This window comes from Phoca vitulina, unplaced genomic scaffold, assembly GCF_004348235.1.
Source record: "Phoca vitulina isolate PV1807 unplaced genomic scaffold, GSC_HSeal_1.0 scaffold2, whole genome shotgun sequence".
Classification (NCBI taxonomy): domain Eukaryota; kingdom Metazoa; phylum Chordata; class Mammalia; order Carnivora; family Phocidae; genus Phoca; species Phoca vitulina.
Window position 1 is genome coordinate 27863925 of NW_022589705.1, and position 18308 is coordinate 27882232.

Consider the following 18308-nt stretch of genomic DNA (forward strand, 5'->3'; position numbering starts at 1 on the left):
ATAATATATATACATGTATATGTATATTATTTTCTTCTTTTGTGATTTTAGAAGCATTCTTGAGAAGTTATTTTCCAAGGTATTTTATACCTATATTGCAAATTTGGTCTATCTCTTAAGCAGTTGGCAAACTTTTTCTGTAAAGGGCCCAAAAGGAAATATTTTAGGTTTTGTGGGTCATACAGTATTTGTTGCAACTACTCAGCTCTGCTGTTGTGTCATTAAAGCAGCCACGGACAGTATGTAATTGAATAAGTGTGGTGCTGTTCCAATAAAACTTTATTTAGAAAAACAGCAAGACAGATTTGGCCTGTAGGCTAAAGTTTGCCAATGTCTGTTATAAAAGGTTGTTTCATTTCAAACTAACTAATAAAACCAACATTTAATCCATCTAATGCGTGTCAGGCACTGATATATCCTCTACTAGGCACTTTTTATGTTTAACATGCTCCTGGGTGAAACTTTTAAAAAGCACACACATCAAAAATAGGGTGGAGCGTGTATCCGCATTCTTTAATTTTGTGAGAGAAAAGTTAATCCTAATTAAACAGTGAGCTCGGGCTCCTCAGACTCTGACCTACAAGTCTAGCAGGAACAGACAGATCTGTGGCTGTTTCAGTGGCATGTGTGTCCAGGTTTTGTGGAATCCAGGGAGTTTTATCCTTTCTAGTAACCTCAGTGACATTTCTGAGAAGATTTATTTCTGTGTTCATCTCCTCAGATTTCTTCCTAAATCCCTCATTAAACAAATCCTTTGGGATCTAAAGCAAAGGGTTGTGGGGAAAGGAAAAAGTCAACTTTCGAAAATCCACATTTTTTTCAAGAGTCAAATTTTATATGTAAGAACTTTGTAAATTGTCTCTATTTTATGATATTTATGATAAAGCTATCCTTTTTTTTTTTTCTAAATGCTGCATTAGCATGCAGGCCTGAGTCACTGATTTATTTATTTTTTATTTTTTTATTTTTAAGATTTTATTTATTTATTTGATAGAAACAGCGAGAGAGGGAACACAAGCAGGGGGAGTGAGAGAGGGAGAAGCAGGCTTCCCGCTGAGCAGGGAGTCCGATGCGGGGCTTGATCCCAGGACCCTGAGATCATGACCTGAGCCGAAGGCAGATGCTTAATGACTGAGCCACCCAGGCGCCCCTAAAGCTATTCTTTCTTATTAGATCACTAGAGGATAATATTTGGAGCAGAGAGTATCTTCTGGGCTCGACCTGGGCGGTCAGAGGAAGGAGTTTCCAGCCTTACCAATATGCCCACACAGCGTTAGCATTTTGCTAGGGTGCTAAGCCAGGCATGGGGACAAATGCAATACCATGTTCGAACCAAAACTGCAGGTTGGGAGGGAGCCATTAGTTCACGTGTATATATTTTCAGTCCTCCTTGGGATAGCATGGTCACCTGTATCGTAGAAATAATGGAACTTATAAGCTGATCAAAACATCTGATATGAACACTTCTAAATGGGAAAAGAGAGAATTCCCCTGGTGCCATGTGGTGACTTAGGCAAGCTGTGCAGCAAGTTTAGAAGGTATCAGATCCCCCTGTATTTCTAAGCCTGGACATATCTGATACTTGTAAGTCAGTATGGATCCATGTCAGTATCTTTGGTGGTAATAGGGTTTCTGATAACTGACGGTGATCTTGGTAAAGCACCCTGTTGCTGCTTATATTAAAAACACCTGTTTGGGGTGCCTCAATGGCTCAGTCAGTTAATCGTCCAACTCTTGATTTCAGCTCAGGTCATGATCTCAGGGTCGTGAGTTCAAGCCCAGCGTTGGGCTCCACACTGGCCTTGGAACCTGCTTAAGATTCTCTCTTTCCCTCTCTCTTTCTCTGCCCTCCCCACACACAATAGATCCCCACCCCTGCTTTCTCGCTCTCTAAAAAAAAAAAACCAAAAAACACCTGGTTGGATTATCTACTTGATAATCCATGAAACCCTGTTTAATTTGGGTTCCATGAGACCATTCTAGAATCCCGCCAGTATGGCACGTTGGAGAGGTTATTTATCTTCTCCAGGGACTTGGGACTTGGAAGGGCCAAGGTCATCCTGGGCTCTCCAAGGTCTCAGTGTGGACCGCAACTCAAAGACCTCTTGAAAAGCTAAGATTCAATACTTTTAGTGGATCACATGCAATGAATGGCAGTAATGCTTCTCTTTTCCATTTTGCTTTAGTTTTCACCCATTCCTTCCTGATGTGCCAGGGCAATGGCCACCAGGAATTACGGTTCCTGCGAGGTTTACGTTGATGGAGTTTGTGCTCCAGTATCCTTGTCTGCTGTACTCTCAGATCATTGTCTGTTTCCCTCTCCAGCTTCTTGCTTAGTTGGGCGTTGTTCTCCTTGAGGCTTCTTTCTTGAGCTTCCACCTGCTGTTGCTGCTCCCGCTGTTTCTCTCTCAGCTATGCCTGTTCCTTCTCAGCTGCCTCCTTCCTGGCTTGCTGCACTGCCCCGTGCAGATTTTAGAAAGAAAAGAAAGTAAAAGGTCAGGCCTGAGCTTTACCCTCTTGAGATCAGGGACCAAATCAGATTTGAAAGAGAGGGTGGCCACATCATCAAGAGCAGGTTTGAGAGTATGATGGGAAAGGCCTTGACTGTCTGGCTCATGTACAACTCAGCTTGTTATTTTCAGGTTTTAAAAGAGTGTGCATTCCACAGAAGAAGGGGAAGCTCATTGTTTTGGAAAGATCTTTGCTCCATCTGTCAGAGGGCATTGCAGGAGCTTACCCACCCAAGAGTGGAGCCCTGCTCTTGCCTGCTATGGTCTTGTCCCCAGAGGTGAGAGCTTTATCTGTTTGCAGGATAGATTTCTTTATTGCCGCCTATGACTGCAAAAAGCTCCTAAGGACCTCATTTGCCTGAGGGATCAAGAAGGAGCAAAGGACCTAGAGTTCCACAGAGGTGATTTGTTCTATACAAACAAGGCCATCCATATCATTTTTATTTTCTACTTAAAATGCTCCTTGATCCCCCTACAGATTGTTCAACTTGCCTTATTAGAAGGGCAAGAATCAAAGGGTCCCCCTCGTGCTCCTTCCTTCCACCCACTCAAGCTTCAGCCAGTCAGAATTAGGTGCAGCTGCAAAAACAGGCACATAGATCAATGGAACAGAATAGAGAGCCCAGAAATGGACCCTCAACTCTATGGTCAACTAATCTTCGACAAAGCAGGAAAGAATGTCCAATGGAAAAAAGACAGTCTCTTCAACAAATGGTGTTGGGAAAATTGGACAGCCACATGCAGAAGAATGAAACTGGACCATTTCCTTACACCACACACAAAAATAGACTCCAAATGGTTGAAAGACCCAATGTGAGACAGGAGTCCATCAAAATCCTAAAGGAGAACACAGGCAGCAACCTCTTCGACCTCAGCCGCAGCAACTTCTTCCTAGAAACATCGCCAAAGGCAAGGGAAGCAAGGGCAAAAATGAACTATTGGGACTTCATCAAGATAAAAAGCTTTTGCACAGCAAAGGAAACAGTTGACAAAACCAAAAGACAACTGACAGATATGGGAGAAGATATTTGCAAATGACATATCAGATAAAGGGCTAGTATCCAAAATCTATAAAGAACTTATCAAACTCAACACCCAAAGAATAAAGAATCCAATCAAGAAACGGGCAGAAGACATGAACAGACAGACATTTCTGCAAAGAAGACATCCAAATGGCCAACAGACACATGAAAAAGTGTTCAACATCACTCGGCATCAGGGAAATCCAAATCAAAACCTCAATGAGATACCACCTAACACCAGTCGGAATGGCTAAAATTAACAAGTCAGGAAACGACAGATGTTGGCGGGGATGCAGAGAAAGGGGAACCCTCCTACACTGTTGGTGGGAATGCAAGCTGGTGCAGCCACTCTGGAAAACAGTATGGAGGTTCCTCAAAAAGTCGAAAATAGAGCTACCCCATGACCCAGCAATTGTACTGGATATTTACTCCAAAGATACAAATGAGTGATCCGAAGGGGTACGTGCACCCCAATGTTTATAGCAGCAATGTCCACAATAGCCAAACTATGGAAAGAGCCAAGATATCCATCAACAGATGAATGGGTGAAGAAAATTTGGTGTATATATACACACAAACACACACACACACACACACACACACACACACACACAATGGAATATTATGCAGCCATCAAAAAACCCCGAAATCTTGCCATTTGCAATGATGTGGATGGAACTAGAGGGTATTATGTTAAGCGAAATAAGTCAATCAGAGAATATGATCTCACTGATATGAGGAATTTGAAAAACAAGACAGAGGATCATAGGGGAAGGGAGGGAAAAATGAAACAAGATGAAACCAGAGAGGGAGACAAACCATAAGAGACTCTTAATCTCAGGAAACAAACTGAGGGTTGCTGGAGTCGTTGGGGGTTGGAGGGATGGGGTGGCTGGTTGATGGACATTGGGAAGGGTATGTGCTACGGTGAGCACTGTGAATTGTGTAAGACTGATGAATCACAGACCTGTACCTCTGAAACCAATAATACATTACATGTTTAAAAAAGAATATAGTAGGAAGGGAAATATGAAGGGGGAGTAATCGGAGGGGGAGATGAACCATGAGAGACCATGGACTCTCAGAAACAAACTGAGGGTTTTAGAAGGGAGGGGGTGGGGGGATGTGTTAGCCTGGTGATGGGTATTAAGGAGGGCACATAGTGCATGGAGCACTGGGTGTTATACGCAAACAATGGATCATGGAACACTACATCAAAAACTAATGATGTATGGTGACTAACATAACATAATAAAATAAAAAAATAAAAAAACTAAAGAAGTTCTTTAAAGGAAAGGTCAAAGTGAGAGTATGAAAAGTAGGAAACACAGAAGCAGTAAAAATAAATATTACCATAAAAAAATCAGTCAAGGGATTCATAACATAAAAGGATATAAGATAAGGGCGCCTGGGTGGCTCAGTCATTAAGCATCTGCCTTCGGCTCAGGTCATGATCCCAGGGTCCTGGGATCGAGCCCTGCATTGGGCTCCCTGATCAGCTGGGAGCCTGCTTCTCCCTCCTCCACTCCCCCTGCTTGTGTTCCTGCTCTTGCTGTCTCTCTCTCTCTCTGTCAAATAAATAAGATCTTAAAAAAAAAAGAAAAAAAAGGATATAAGATATAATACCACATACCTAAAATGTGGGAGGGGGGGAGAAGAGTAAAGAATGGGTTCAAACTTAAGTGACCATCAACTGCTATATGCAGATGTTATATATAAACCTAATAGTAACCACTAATAAAACCACTAATCTATTAGTGGTTTTTCATTTTCAAAAATGAAAAACCACTAATAGATATGCAAAGAATAAAGAGAAGGGAATCTAAGTACTAAAGAAAATCAGCAAACCATGAAAGAAAGACAAGGATCAAAGAAAAACTATAAAAACCACAAACAAGTAACAAAATGGCAATAAATACATATCTATCAATAATTACTTTGAATGTAAATAGACTAAATGCTCCAATCAAAAGACATAGGGTTACAAATGGATCAAAAAACCAGACCCATCTACATGCTGCCTATAAGAGACTCATTTCTGACCAAAAGACACCTGCAGATAGAAAGGGCAAGGATGGAGAAATATTTATCATACAGATGTCAAAAGAAAGTAGCAATACTTATATCAGACAAAATAGACTTATAAACAAGGACTGTAACAAGAAACAAGGACATTATCCAATAACAAAAGGACAATCCAACAAGAGGCTATAACAATTGTAAATATTTATGGACCCAACTTGGGAGCACTTAAATACATCAAAGGGTTAATAACATCATCAAAGGATGATACATCCTTTGATGTTAATAATACATCAAAGGAAATAATCCATAGTAAGAAAATAATGGTAGGGGACTTTAACATCCCACTCACATAGATGGACAGATCATCCAAACAGAAAATCAACAAGGAAACAGTGGCTTTGAATGACACACTGAATCAGATGGATTTAACAGATAAATTCAGAACATTCCATCCTAAAACAGCAGAATACACTTTTTTTTTTTCAAGTGCACATGGAACATTCTCAAGAAGAGGTCACATATTAAGCCACAAAACTAGTCTCAACAAATTCAAAAAGTTCAAAGTCATACCATGCATGTTTTCTGACTACAATGCTATGAAACTAGAAAGCAACCACAAGAAAAAACTGGAAAGACCACAAATAGAGGTTAGATAACATGCTACTACACCATGAGTGGGTCAACCAAGAAAAAATCAAAGAAATCAAAAAGTACATGGAAACAAAATGAAAATGCAATGGTCCAAACTTTTGGGATGCAGCAAAAGCAGTTCTAAGAGGAAAGTTTAGAGCAATACAGGCCTATCTCAAGAAGGAAGAAAAATTTCAAATGAACAAACTAACCTTACACTGAAAGAAGCTAGAAAAAGAACAACAAAAACCCAAAACCAGCAGAAGGAAGGAAATAATAAAGATTGGAGCAGAAATAAATGATGTAGAAACTTAATAGAACAGATCAATGAAACCAGGAGCTGGTTCTTTGAAAAGATCAACAAAACTGATTAACCTCTAGCCAGACTCATCAAAGAGAGAGAGGACTCAAACAAAATCACAAATGAAAGAGGAGAAATAATAACCAACATCACAGCAATGCAATTGTAAGAGAATATTAGAAAAAACTATATAACAACCAATTTGACAACCTAGAAGAAACGGATAAATTCCTAGAAACATGTAAACTACCAAAAATGAAATAGGAAGAAATAGAAAATTTGAACAGACCAATTACCAGCAATGAAATTAAATCAGTAGTCAAAAAACTCACAACAAACAAAAGTCCAAGACTACAAGTCTTCACAGGTGAGTTCTACCAAACATTTAAGGAAGAATTAATACTTATTCTTTTCAAAGTAATCCAAAAAATAGAAGAGGAAGGAAAACTTCCATATTCATTCTAGGAGGTCAGTTATCTCCCTGACACCAAAACCAGATAAAGACACCATACAAAAAGGAAACCACAGGCCAATATCTCTGATGAACATAGATGCAAAAATCTTCAGCAAAATACTAGCAAATCAAATCCAACAATACATTAAAAAAAAACCCCATTAACCATGATCAAGTGAGATTTATTCCTAGGATGCAAGGGTGGTTCAATATTTGGAAATCAATCAAAGGATACATCACATCAATAAGATAAAGGATAAAAACCATATGATCATTTCAATACATGCAAAAAAAAAATCATTTGACAAAGTACAACATCCATTCACAATAAAAGCCCTCAACAAAGCAGGTTTTGAGAGAACACAGCTCAACATAATAAAGGCCATATATGAAAAACCCACAGCAAACAACATCGTACTCAATAGGTAAAAACTGAGAGCTTTTCCCCTAGGGACAGGAATAAGACAATGATGTCCAATCACCACTTTTATTCAACATAGTACTAGAAGTCCTAGCCACAGCAATCAGACAACAAAAAGACATAAAAGGCATCCAAATTGGTAAGGAAGAAGTAAAACTTTCACTATTTGCACATGGCATGATACTATATATAGAAAACCCTAAAGATTACACCAAAAAACTACTAAAGATGATAAATGAATTCAGTAAGGTTGCAGGATATAAAATCAATGTACAGAAATCCACTGCATTTCTATACACTAATAATGAAAGGGCAGAAAGTGAAACGAAGAAAACAACTCCATTTACAATTGCACCAAGAATAATAAAATATATAGGCATAAACTTAACCAAAGAGGTGAAAACTGTATTCTGAAAACTATAAAACACTGATTAAAAAAATTGAAGATGACACAAATGGAAAGACATTCCATGCTCATGGATTGGAAGAACATTCTTAAAATGTCCATTCTATCCAAAACAATGCAATCCCTATCAAAATACCAAGAGCATTCTTCACAGAACTAGAACAATTCTAAAATTTGTATGGAGCCACAAAAGACCCCAAATAGCCAAAGAAACCTTGAAAAAGAAAAACAAAATTGGAGATATCACAATTCCAGACTTTAAGTTATATATAAAGCTGAAGTGATCAAAATAGTATGGAACTGGCATAAAAACAGACACACATCAATGGAACAGAACGGAGAGCCCAGAAATAAACCTGCAATTATATGGTCAATTAATCTCCAAGAAAGGAGGAATGAGGGCGCCTGGGTGGCTCAGTCGTTAAGCATCTGCCTTCAGCTCAGGACAGGATCCCAGAGTCCTGGGATCGAGTCCCACATCAGGCTCCCTGCTCAGCGGGGAATCTGCTTCTCCCTCTGCCTCTTCCCTCTGTTCATGCGGTCTCTCTCAAATAAACAAAATCTTAAAAAAAAAAAAAAGCAAAGGAGGAATGAATAAAGAATGGGAAAAAGACAGTTTATTCAAGAAATAGTGTTGGGAAAACTGGACAGCTATATGAAAAAGAATGAAAATGGATCACTTTTTTGTACCATACACAATAACAAATTCAAAATGGATTAAAGCCCTAAATGTGAGATCTGAAACCATAAAAATCCTACAAGAGAACACAGGTGGTAACTTCTTTGACATAGGCCATAGCAATATTTTTCTAGATAGGTCTCCTTAGGCAAAGGAAACAAAAGCAAAAATAAGGGCACCTGAGTGTCTCAGTTGGTTAGGCGTCTGACTCTTGGTTTCAGCTTAGGTTGTGACCTCAGGGTCATGAGATCAAGCCCTACTCTGGTGGGCCCCATGCTCGGTTTGGAGTCTGTTTAAGATTCTTCCTCCCTCCTCCTCTGCTCCTACCCCTGCTTGTGTGTGCTCTCTCTCTCGCTTTCTCCCTCTCTTGCTCTCTAAAAATATATAAATAAATAAATACTTTTTTTAAAAAGGGAAAAATAAACTTGGGATCACATCAAAATAAAATGTTTCTGCACAGTGAAGGAAACAATTGATAAAACTCAAAGGCAGCCTAATGAATGGTAGAAGACATTTGCACATGACATATCCTATAAAGGGTTAGTATCCAAAATATATAAAGAAATGATATAACTCAACACCAAAAAAAACTCCAATAATCCAATTAAAAATGGAAGCAGAAGACATGAACAGATATTTCTCCAAAGAAGACATACAAATGGCCAACAGACACATGAAAAGATGTTCTACATCACTCATCATCAGGGAAACACAAATCAAAACTATAATGAGATATCACCTCACAACTGTCAGAATGGCTAAAATCAACAACACAAGAAATAAGCGTCAGTGAGGATGTAGGGAAAGAAGAACACGTTTTTACTGTTGGTGGGAATGTACACTGGTACAGCCACTGTGAAAAACAGTATAGAGGGTCCTCAAAAAATTAAAAATAGAACTACCACATGATCTAGTAATCGCACTAATGGGTATATACCCAAAGGATCCAAAAATACTAATTCAAAGGGATATATGCCCCCATATGTTTATTGTAGCATTATTTACAATAGCCACATTACTGAAACAGCTCAAGTGTTACCTGACAGATAAATGGATAAAGGAGACATGGTATATACATACAATGGAATGTTATTCAGCTGTAAAAAAGAATGAAATCTTGCCATTTGCAATGGTATGGATGGAGCTAGAGAGTATAATGCTAAGTGAAATAAGTCAGAGGAAGACCAATACTACATGACTTCACTCATATGTGGAATTTAATAAACAAAACAAACGAGCAAAGGAAAAAGAAAACAGAGAAAAACCAAGAAACAGACTCTTGACTATAGAGAACAAACTGATGGTTACCTGAGCAGAGGTGGGTGGGAGGATGAGGGAAATAGGAGATGGGGATTAAGATGGGCACTTGTTGTGAGCACCGGGTGATATATGGCATTGTCATATCACTATATTGTACACTTGAAACTAATATAACACTGTATGTTTTTCTTCAAATATGTATATATGTATGTATGTATTTATTTATTTGAGAGACAGGGAGAGCACTCAAGTGTGAGCCAGTGGGAGGGGCAGAGGGAGAGGATCTCAAGCAGACGCCACACTGAGTGCAGAGCCTGACATGGGGGTTGATCCCATGACCCTGAGATCATGACCTGAGCCAAAATCAAGAGTCAGACACTTAACCGATGGAGCCACCCAGACACCCCTATAAAACTGTATGTTAACTATACTGGAATTAAAATAAAAATTTAATACAAAAAGCAAGAAAGGGGTACCTGGTGGCTCAGTCAGTTAAGCGTCCAACTCTTGATTTCAGCTCAGGTTATGATCTCAGGGTTGTGAGTTCGAGCCCCACATCGGGCTCTGTGCTGGGCAGGGAGCCTGCTTAAGATTCTCTCTTTCACTCTCTGCCACTCCCCCACCCCCTTCTCTCTCCATTTAAAAAAAAAAGAAGGCGAGAAAGAATCAGCAAACTCAAAGATAGGGCAGTGGAATTCATCCAATCGAGAAACAAAAAGAAAAAAAGAATGAGAAAGTATGAATATATAGCTTAAGGAACTTATAGGATAACAGCCAGCTGACCAATATTTGCACTGTAGGAATCCCAGAAGGAGAAAAGAAAGACAAAGGACCAGAAAACTTATTTGAGGAAATAATGGCTGAAAACTTCCCTAACGTGAGGTAGAAAACAGACACCGAGATCCAAAAATCCAGACAGTTCCAAATAAAATGGACCCAAGGAGACCCACAAGACACATTATAATTAGTGAAAAAAAAGACAAGGACAGAATCTTAAAACCAGTAAGAGAAAAACTACTTGCTAGGGAACTCTTTGCAGGACCATCAGCAGGCTTTTCAGTTGAAACTTTGCAGGCCAGATGGGAGTGGCAAAATATATTCAAAGTGCTGAACACTATTAGACAATGGTTGAAAATAAAGAAGACAAACCAAAAAAATATTTACATGCTTGGGAAAATGGATTTAGGGTTGTGGGGGAGGCAGTAGATTGCATTATCGAGACAGAAATTTCCTCAAAGAGATTATGATGTGTTTGTTTCTTGCTTGTCTTTGAACACTGCAGTATCTACTAGGTATTCAAAGTGTTTGGTTTGAATATTTGCTTGACTTGTGAAAGATACAGTTACAAAAAACTGTTGACCCAGTAATGACTGATCATTTTACAAGTTCTTTAAAACTTGTCAGCATTTATCTCCTTAGAAAGTTAATTTTCTTTCACTGAAATTATACAGCAATTTATTCTGTGTCTTGCACAGAATGGCCGCATCCTGGGGTGCCTAAGTGGCTCAGACGGTTGAGTACCCAACTCTTGATTTTGGCTCAGTTCAAGATCTCAGGATCGTGGGATCGAGCCCCAGGTCGGGCTCCATGCTCAGCAGGGAGTTTGCTTGGATTTTCTCTCTCTCTCTTCCTTAGCCCCTCCCCTGCCCCTGTGTGCTCTCTAAAATAAATGAATAAATCTTTTAAAAAAAAAAAAAAAGCTGCTTCCTCAAAAACAAACAAAAATGGTATATTCACAAAACTCAGACATACTTTGGGGTTATATTCACTGTAACTGCGGACTTATTATGGTTCCTTTCAGCCCTGAGGACCAGGCTTAGAGTAGAAAAAAAAATTACAACTGATCTCAATCTCAAAAATTGCAGAAACAGGCTCTTCCACTAACAACATGCAGTTTCTGAGAATTCAGGTCAAACATCCAGCTATTCACCAGAAAATACACAGGGAATCACCATTGAAATGACTAGTCACTGAGCTTGCCTTGTGGTTTTAGTTTCTGTAGTGAGGCTTTGAAGACCCTTGCTACTTTCAGTTTCTATTTCACATTCTAATCATCTGTCCTCTGATGGCCGGGGGCGCGTAAGAAATCCCCAGGACTGGGGAAGAAGTAGATCAGAAACCAACACACCTAAACTGTGGGACAAAGAACTCTTAGCACATTCTCAGGGAAGCAGCTTTCTTACCAGCTCTAAAGGATCTCTGCTACTGAATTTACAGTTAAGGAAGACTGGGGCAAGGGTGGAAAAGATTTGCAAGGGTCAGAATGTTTTCAAAACTTTCTATCCAGGATAGGGTGCAGTAGAGCCTGATGTGGACCATTAGACACAATTAATGACTAAATTGTGATGTTCTAACACAGGGAGCAGAATTCACTAAGCTCCAGCTACATCTGCTTACTGCTGAATCAGACACAAGCATGAGTGGGGACTAAACTGACAATCTGAAATGTCTTAACACTGTTTTCCTCTCTTTGCCACCTTGAGATCTACAGAGATCATACCTGCCACTTAAGTTACCTTTGTTTTTTATAAAACCTGATTAAGTTATCTCAAACTGCAATCTGAAAGTTTGAAGAACTGCAACTGTATTATCTTTATGAGAAAGAGCAATGAATGGGATATAAGGTAAATAGCTTGCTTACATTGTTAAAAACGGAAAAAGAAAAAAATTGAAACTCAGAGTGAACAATGAAGAGGTTTAATGAAAACAACTATATACTTTTAGTCATAGACTTGAACCTAGTAAGATGGATTTCTTCCTTTAGAAATAACCCTGGATTAATTAATTTTTATTTTCCGGCACACACTCGTTCCTTAGGGCTTCTTCTGCTGGATTCTGTTTCTCCTCTATTGTCTCTACTATCATGAATCATTTAATTTGAGTTGCCCAACTTGACCCATCAATACTGTCTGGCAATTTTGTTTGCTCCTTAGAGCTCATACGTTTGGATTTCTTGCCATGACACATGCTTCATGCATTTTCTTCTTGTTTGATTTCCATTTATCTCCTTGCTAAAAGCCTTTCCTCCCCCTCCAAACTCAAACCAAAAACAATGCAAAACAAAGCAAAAGCAAACAATAATAACAAACAAAACCAACTAGAATTGTATGGCTGATAACAGAGATGATTTCCTCTAGACACCCCATCACTAGCACTTCTGAGCCTTTTCTCCTATATTTCTTGGCATTTTCCTTCTTTATACTTTTTTCCCCTTCTCCTTCAGCTCTCTTTTCTAAGCTAGAAGTTATACTGGTATAAATAAATATTTACCTCTATTTTTTTTTTTTTTTTCACAAATAGGCTAAGAGCGTTGAGTAGAAATGCCAATGTCATACAAATAGCCACTTGTAGGGCTAGTATTGGAAATCAGGTCTGCCTTACTTCAAAGCCAAATGTGTATTTGTGTGTGTATGTTGATCCATTCTTGCATTTAAAAAAAAAATATTTTTATTTATTTATTTGGGAGAGAGCAAAAGTGAGAGAGATCACAGAGACAGAGGGAGAAGCAGACTAGCTGCCAAGCAGAGAGCCTGATGTGCTGCTTGATCCCAGGATTATGGGATCATGACCCAAGCCGAAGGCAGACGCTTAACAACTGAGCCACCCAGGTGCCCCTTTTGCATTGTTTTTATTTACAAAAGTTTATGAGGCTCTAACAGAGTTAAGAAGAATGCATCTCAGAGCACACATCACAGGCCGGGCTAGGAAAGGCAGAGCAACCGTTAATTATATATGGGTGTGTTCATGTTGAATCTGCAAAGATGTTTTGGAGATTGGGCTCTCCTAAAAGCATTAAAGATGTCACCCAGATAATATTTGGGGGCAATGTGTAAAATATTTCTATTAATATAAATACACAGTGCTAATGTTATTCTTTAGGAGGTCTGAAAATTCAGACCCATAGTTCCCTCTCCCATTAGTGACATCATCCTAAAGCACAAAAGCTTGTAAGCCTCCAATATCTGCAAATAAATTTGGATTGTGTATCTTCTGTTTTTCTAGCTAACTGTAGATCATCACTGCCAGTTCCCCATATCTTTGTAATCTAAAAATGATTATGACCCCTGCTTTATGTAAATCAGGCAACCAGAACTCTACAAATGTACGGTACCAATATTATATTGGAGATGCATTAGAATGGAAATAGACTTGGCATTTGAGTCTGTAAAATCATGGAATTCCTCCTTGGGTTTGGGTTGGCCTGGGCATTTCCTGGCTCCCATGTCCACGGTGCTGTGCCATTTGCAAAGGATCACCTATGATCTGCTCTTAAGCAGTTTGTTTTTATTTGTCACCTGAATAATCTCCAGTGCATTAGCTATTAGGAAGAGGGGAGAATGAGTTTTTATAATTTTTAAAAAGCAGTTTCTACCACTGGCTAATAAGGGAATCCATAACTTTTCAATTAAGATTTTAGTGAAAGTCAAGCAGATATTGGATTTTTAGCTTCTGTAGTAAATAATCACTTCTAAAATGGAAGAAAATTGCTCTTATAATAAGGCAAGGCAGAAAACCAAACATTTTCTTAAAAATGCTTTATCAGCAACTCTTCAGGTTATAGGAATTGATGCCCAGAAGTCAATGGCCAAGTATTATTTACAAAGGTATTTTCACTCTCACTCTCATTCATAAAACAATCATGAATTGAAGTTTTGATTGAACAAGGCACTACTACAGCTATATAAAAAATTCTTTAAAAGTACAGTTATAAGGGGCACCTGGGTGGCTCGGTTGATTAAGCATCTGACTCTTGGTTTCGGCTCAGGTCATGATCTCGGCTCAGGTCCTGATCTCAGAATCCTGAGATGGAGCCCGTGTTGGGCTCTGTGCTGGGCATGGAGCCTGCTTGAGGTTCTCTCTCTCCCTCTCTTTCTGCCCCTCCCTGGCTTGCGTGTCCTCTCTCTAAGCTCTAAATAAATAAATAAATAAATAAACAAATAAATAAATGTTTTTTAAAAAGTACAGCTATAAGAAGTAAACAATTATGATTTGTTAGATTATGCTACATAATGACCTGGCAGGGTTTAGTATAATACAGTTTGACTAGACATAGCCCTACATTAGAGGGAAACAAGTTGATAAATGGTAAAAGCAAGAAGTATAATATAACAAATGGTGGTCATAAAGATTCAATCTAAGGATTCGGGAAGGTAAAAACTAGGGAACACAAGCAAGCCAAAAACCTAAAGGGAAGAGTCAGATTTAAACTAAAAATAGTTAAACTCAGGAAATGGATTTCCTTATGCCCACCAAATACTTAAGAACCAATGGGGTAGCCTGTAATAGTCCTGAGAAGGGCCTAGAACTTATTTTACTATGACCCTCTTTGCTGTCTTTTTTTCAAAAATTTCTTTAGAAACATTGGCCATTTTGGGAAGTAGTATGTCCCCAAGTTCAGGAAGCAAAATGACTTTCTTTTCTGTAAAACCGGAAATACTGAACTATCTCATCTCTTCCCTTGCAGACAAAGTCACACCATAGACATGACACCAAAGATCCACATGCCAGCCCCAGTGTGCCTCATTGAGAACATCAGAGGGCAACTGGTGGCTAATCAGGAAGCTTTGGAGATCCTGGCAGCCAATAAGAATCCTCTTGTTGTGGTGGCTATTGTGGGCCTCTACCGCACAGGCAAATCCTACCTGATGAACAAGCTGGCTGGAAAGAACAAGGGTGAATAGCACCACCAAAACTCTGCTAAGTCCCTTCTGTCCACCCACACTGCCAGCACTGAGTGCAATGATGCAAGGAGAGAAAGTTAGAGACAGGGAGTAATGCCAAAAGCTAATGTTTGGGCCACAGGTGGCTAATTATCTTCTGGGAAGCAAAGGCAGAGGTCTGTTCCTGACATATCATCTCTTTTTCTTCTCTTAGTTTCTCCCTAGAAAAAGCATATTTTCCAATCTTAAGGAAGAAGACATCAATAAAATAATTTCTACACATGTAATTATAAACTACTAAAATGTGTGACATTCCTGTAAAAAGGAAAAACATCAAATTTACAACCTATGGTATTTGATACTCTCATTTTCCCATTCCTCTATTCTAATTCAGATCAATACTGGCTATACTTTTTGATGTGTCCTCATCGTGCATTCCTTAAACCCTAGCTCAGTTGTCAGGAAGATCTCCAACTTCCAGATCCCCTCCTCTGTTACTACCTCTCCCTTCCCCCTTGCAGGCTTCTCTATTGGAACCACGGTGCAGTCTCACACCAAGGGTATCTGGATGTGGTGTGTGCCTCATCCCAAGAAGCCAAACCACACCCTAGTTCTTCTTGACACAGAGGGTCCAGGAGATGTAGAAAAGGTAAGGAACAAGAATTCCTTTTGACTCCTCCTCACCTCTGAACATTCTTTACACAGGTAGGTTTGTTCTTGTGTTTGTTTTTCTGAATTTGTACTTCTGTTTGACAGAGTATACCTTTTTTCCCTTTCTATTTTTAATAGTCAAAATTTGGAAATCTGAGATGAGAAAAATATATTTATAAGCCAGAATCATGACTGGGACAAGACACTAATGTAGAGCTAGGCAGTTAACTGAAATGCAGAAAAGATGGTACAAATAAAACCACTCTCACGAGTCTGATCCTGCAGAGAAGAGTGATTAGTAGTGAGCTCTGGGTCAGAGGATCTTGGGTTCAAATAAGGGCTCTGGCACTTGTAGCTTTCTGACTTTGACAAGCAAATCTCCCCAGATCTTTTATTTTCTTTTTGATCTTAAGCAACTTAGCATTTGAACAGTAAACACGTGGGCTTTTTCCACTTCTATACTGGTATTTAACAACCAGCCCACTGTGTGGGGGTTAGGAGGAAGACTTGATTTGTAGCACTTGCCAGTTTTCTAAATATTTCCATCAAAGCGAATTCCAAGCTTCCACAGTGAAGTCACTAAACTCATGGTTCAGAACAATGAGTGTACAATCAGCTCTTGTGAGCTGGTATGAGCTGGCTCTAGCACCCAACAGAATCTTTCCCTTGCACTTCCCGTGTTTTTCATGTTTTCATTTTGCTTTTGATTTGCCACAAAATCAAAATGGTTACCTCATTTTGTGCTTTAGTTTCCACATCTGTAACATGAAAACCATAGTTATAAACATATCTCATAGTATTGCTTTGCGTATTAGACAAGACCAGTAATGTGAAATGTCTTGTGTATAATAACTAGTCAATAAAATAGATATACATATTATGTGTACAGGCCAAATTTGTTTTACACAATTGAAGATCTTGATTTTTTCCTTTAATTTTAAAATTCCAATATAATTAATGTACAGTGTTACATTAGTTTCAGTTGTATTATATAGCAATTCAACAATTCTACACATTACTCAGTGCTCATCACTGTAAGTGTACTCTAATCCCCTTCACCTATTTCATCCATCTACTCCCTCCCACCTCCCCTGTGGTAATAATCAGTTTGGTCTCTACAGTTAAGAGTCTATTTTTTATTTTCACTTGTCTCTTTTTTTGTTTTGTTTCTTAAATTCCACATATGAGTAAAATTATAGGGTATTTGTCTTTATCTGACTTATTACACTTAGTATTATACCCTCTAGGTCCATGTTATTACAAATGGCAAGAATTCATTTTTTATGGATGAGTAATATTCCATTGTGTGTATGTATGTATGTGTGTGTATATCCACATCTTCTTTATCCATTCATCAGTCGATGGACACTTGCATTGCTTCCATATTTTGGCTATTGTAAATAATGTCGCAATAAACCTAGGGGTTCATGTATCTTTTTGAATTAGTGTTTCTGTATTCTTTGGGTAAATTTCCAGTACTGGAATCACTGGATCCATATGATCCATATGGTAGTTCTATTTTTAATTTTTGGAGGAAACTCCACCCTGTTTTCCACAGTGGCTGCAGCAGTTTGCATTTCCACCAACAGTGCACAAGTGTTCCTTTTTCTCCACATCCTCACCAATACTTGTTGTTTTTGTGTTTTTGATGAAAATCTTGATTTTAAGCACTCTGGTTACCCCACTAACTTTGACTATCCATTGCAAATACCTAACTAGTTCTAAGGAAAACTGCTGAAGGGGGAAGAGTTAAGATGGTGGAGAAGTAGGGGGATCCTGAGCTTGTCTCATCCCTCAAACATGGCTAGATAGTTATCAAATTAGTCTGAACACCCAAGAAGTCAATCAGAGGTCTGAGAGAACAAAAACTGCAAGTCTACAAGTAGAAAAACAACCACCTTTGGAAAGCCTTCAGGGAGCAAAACAGTCCACCTACTGGAGACCAGAGCTGCTTACACCAAGCCCCACCCCCATGCTCCTGGAGAAGCATTTCCACGGAAACAAGTCAACCTGAGAATCAGCCCAGCAGGCCCCTCCCCCAGACGACCAGCACAAACAACTACCTTGCACCAAATTTATTGATCATAGAGTGCTACAAAGCTTCAGCTCTAGGGGACATAGGATTGAGCTTCCTTTTTACTTTTATTTCTTTTAAATTTATTATTTTTTCATTTATTTTCTTACAGTTCCAAGTCTTTTATTAATCTTTTATTATTAACTTTTTAAATTTTTATATGCTTTTCATATATATTTTTTACTTTTTTCTACTTTCATTTTATCTTATTTTTT

At 38.7% G+C, this 18308-nt stretch overlaps 2 protein-coding genes across 2 annotated transcripts in view; one reads left to right on the top strand and one right to left on the bottom strand.

Annotated features, from left to right (window-relative positions):
- LRRC8B (leucine rich repeat containing 8 VRAC subunit B) overlaps window positions 1-18308 on the bottom strand; it is a 278771-nt gene that overhangs the window by 239426 nt on the left and 21037 nt on the right. The window lies entirely within an intron of this gene.
- The window catches only part of LOC116644604 (guanylate-binding protein 7-like), a 50618-nt gene continuing 47501 nt past the window's right edge, over window positions 15192-18308 (top strand). Inside the window, 2 exon segments of the mRNA XM_032424316.1 lie at window positions 15192-15381; window positions 15890-16017. Coding sequence (XP_032280207.1) covers window positions 15192-15381; window positions 15890-16017 — 318 coding nt within the window.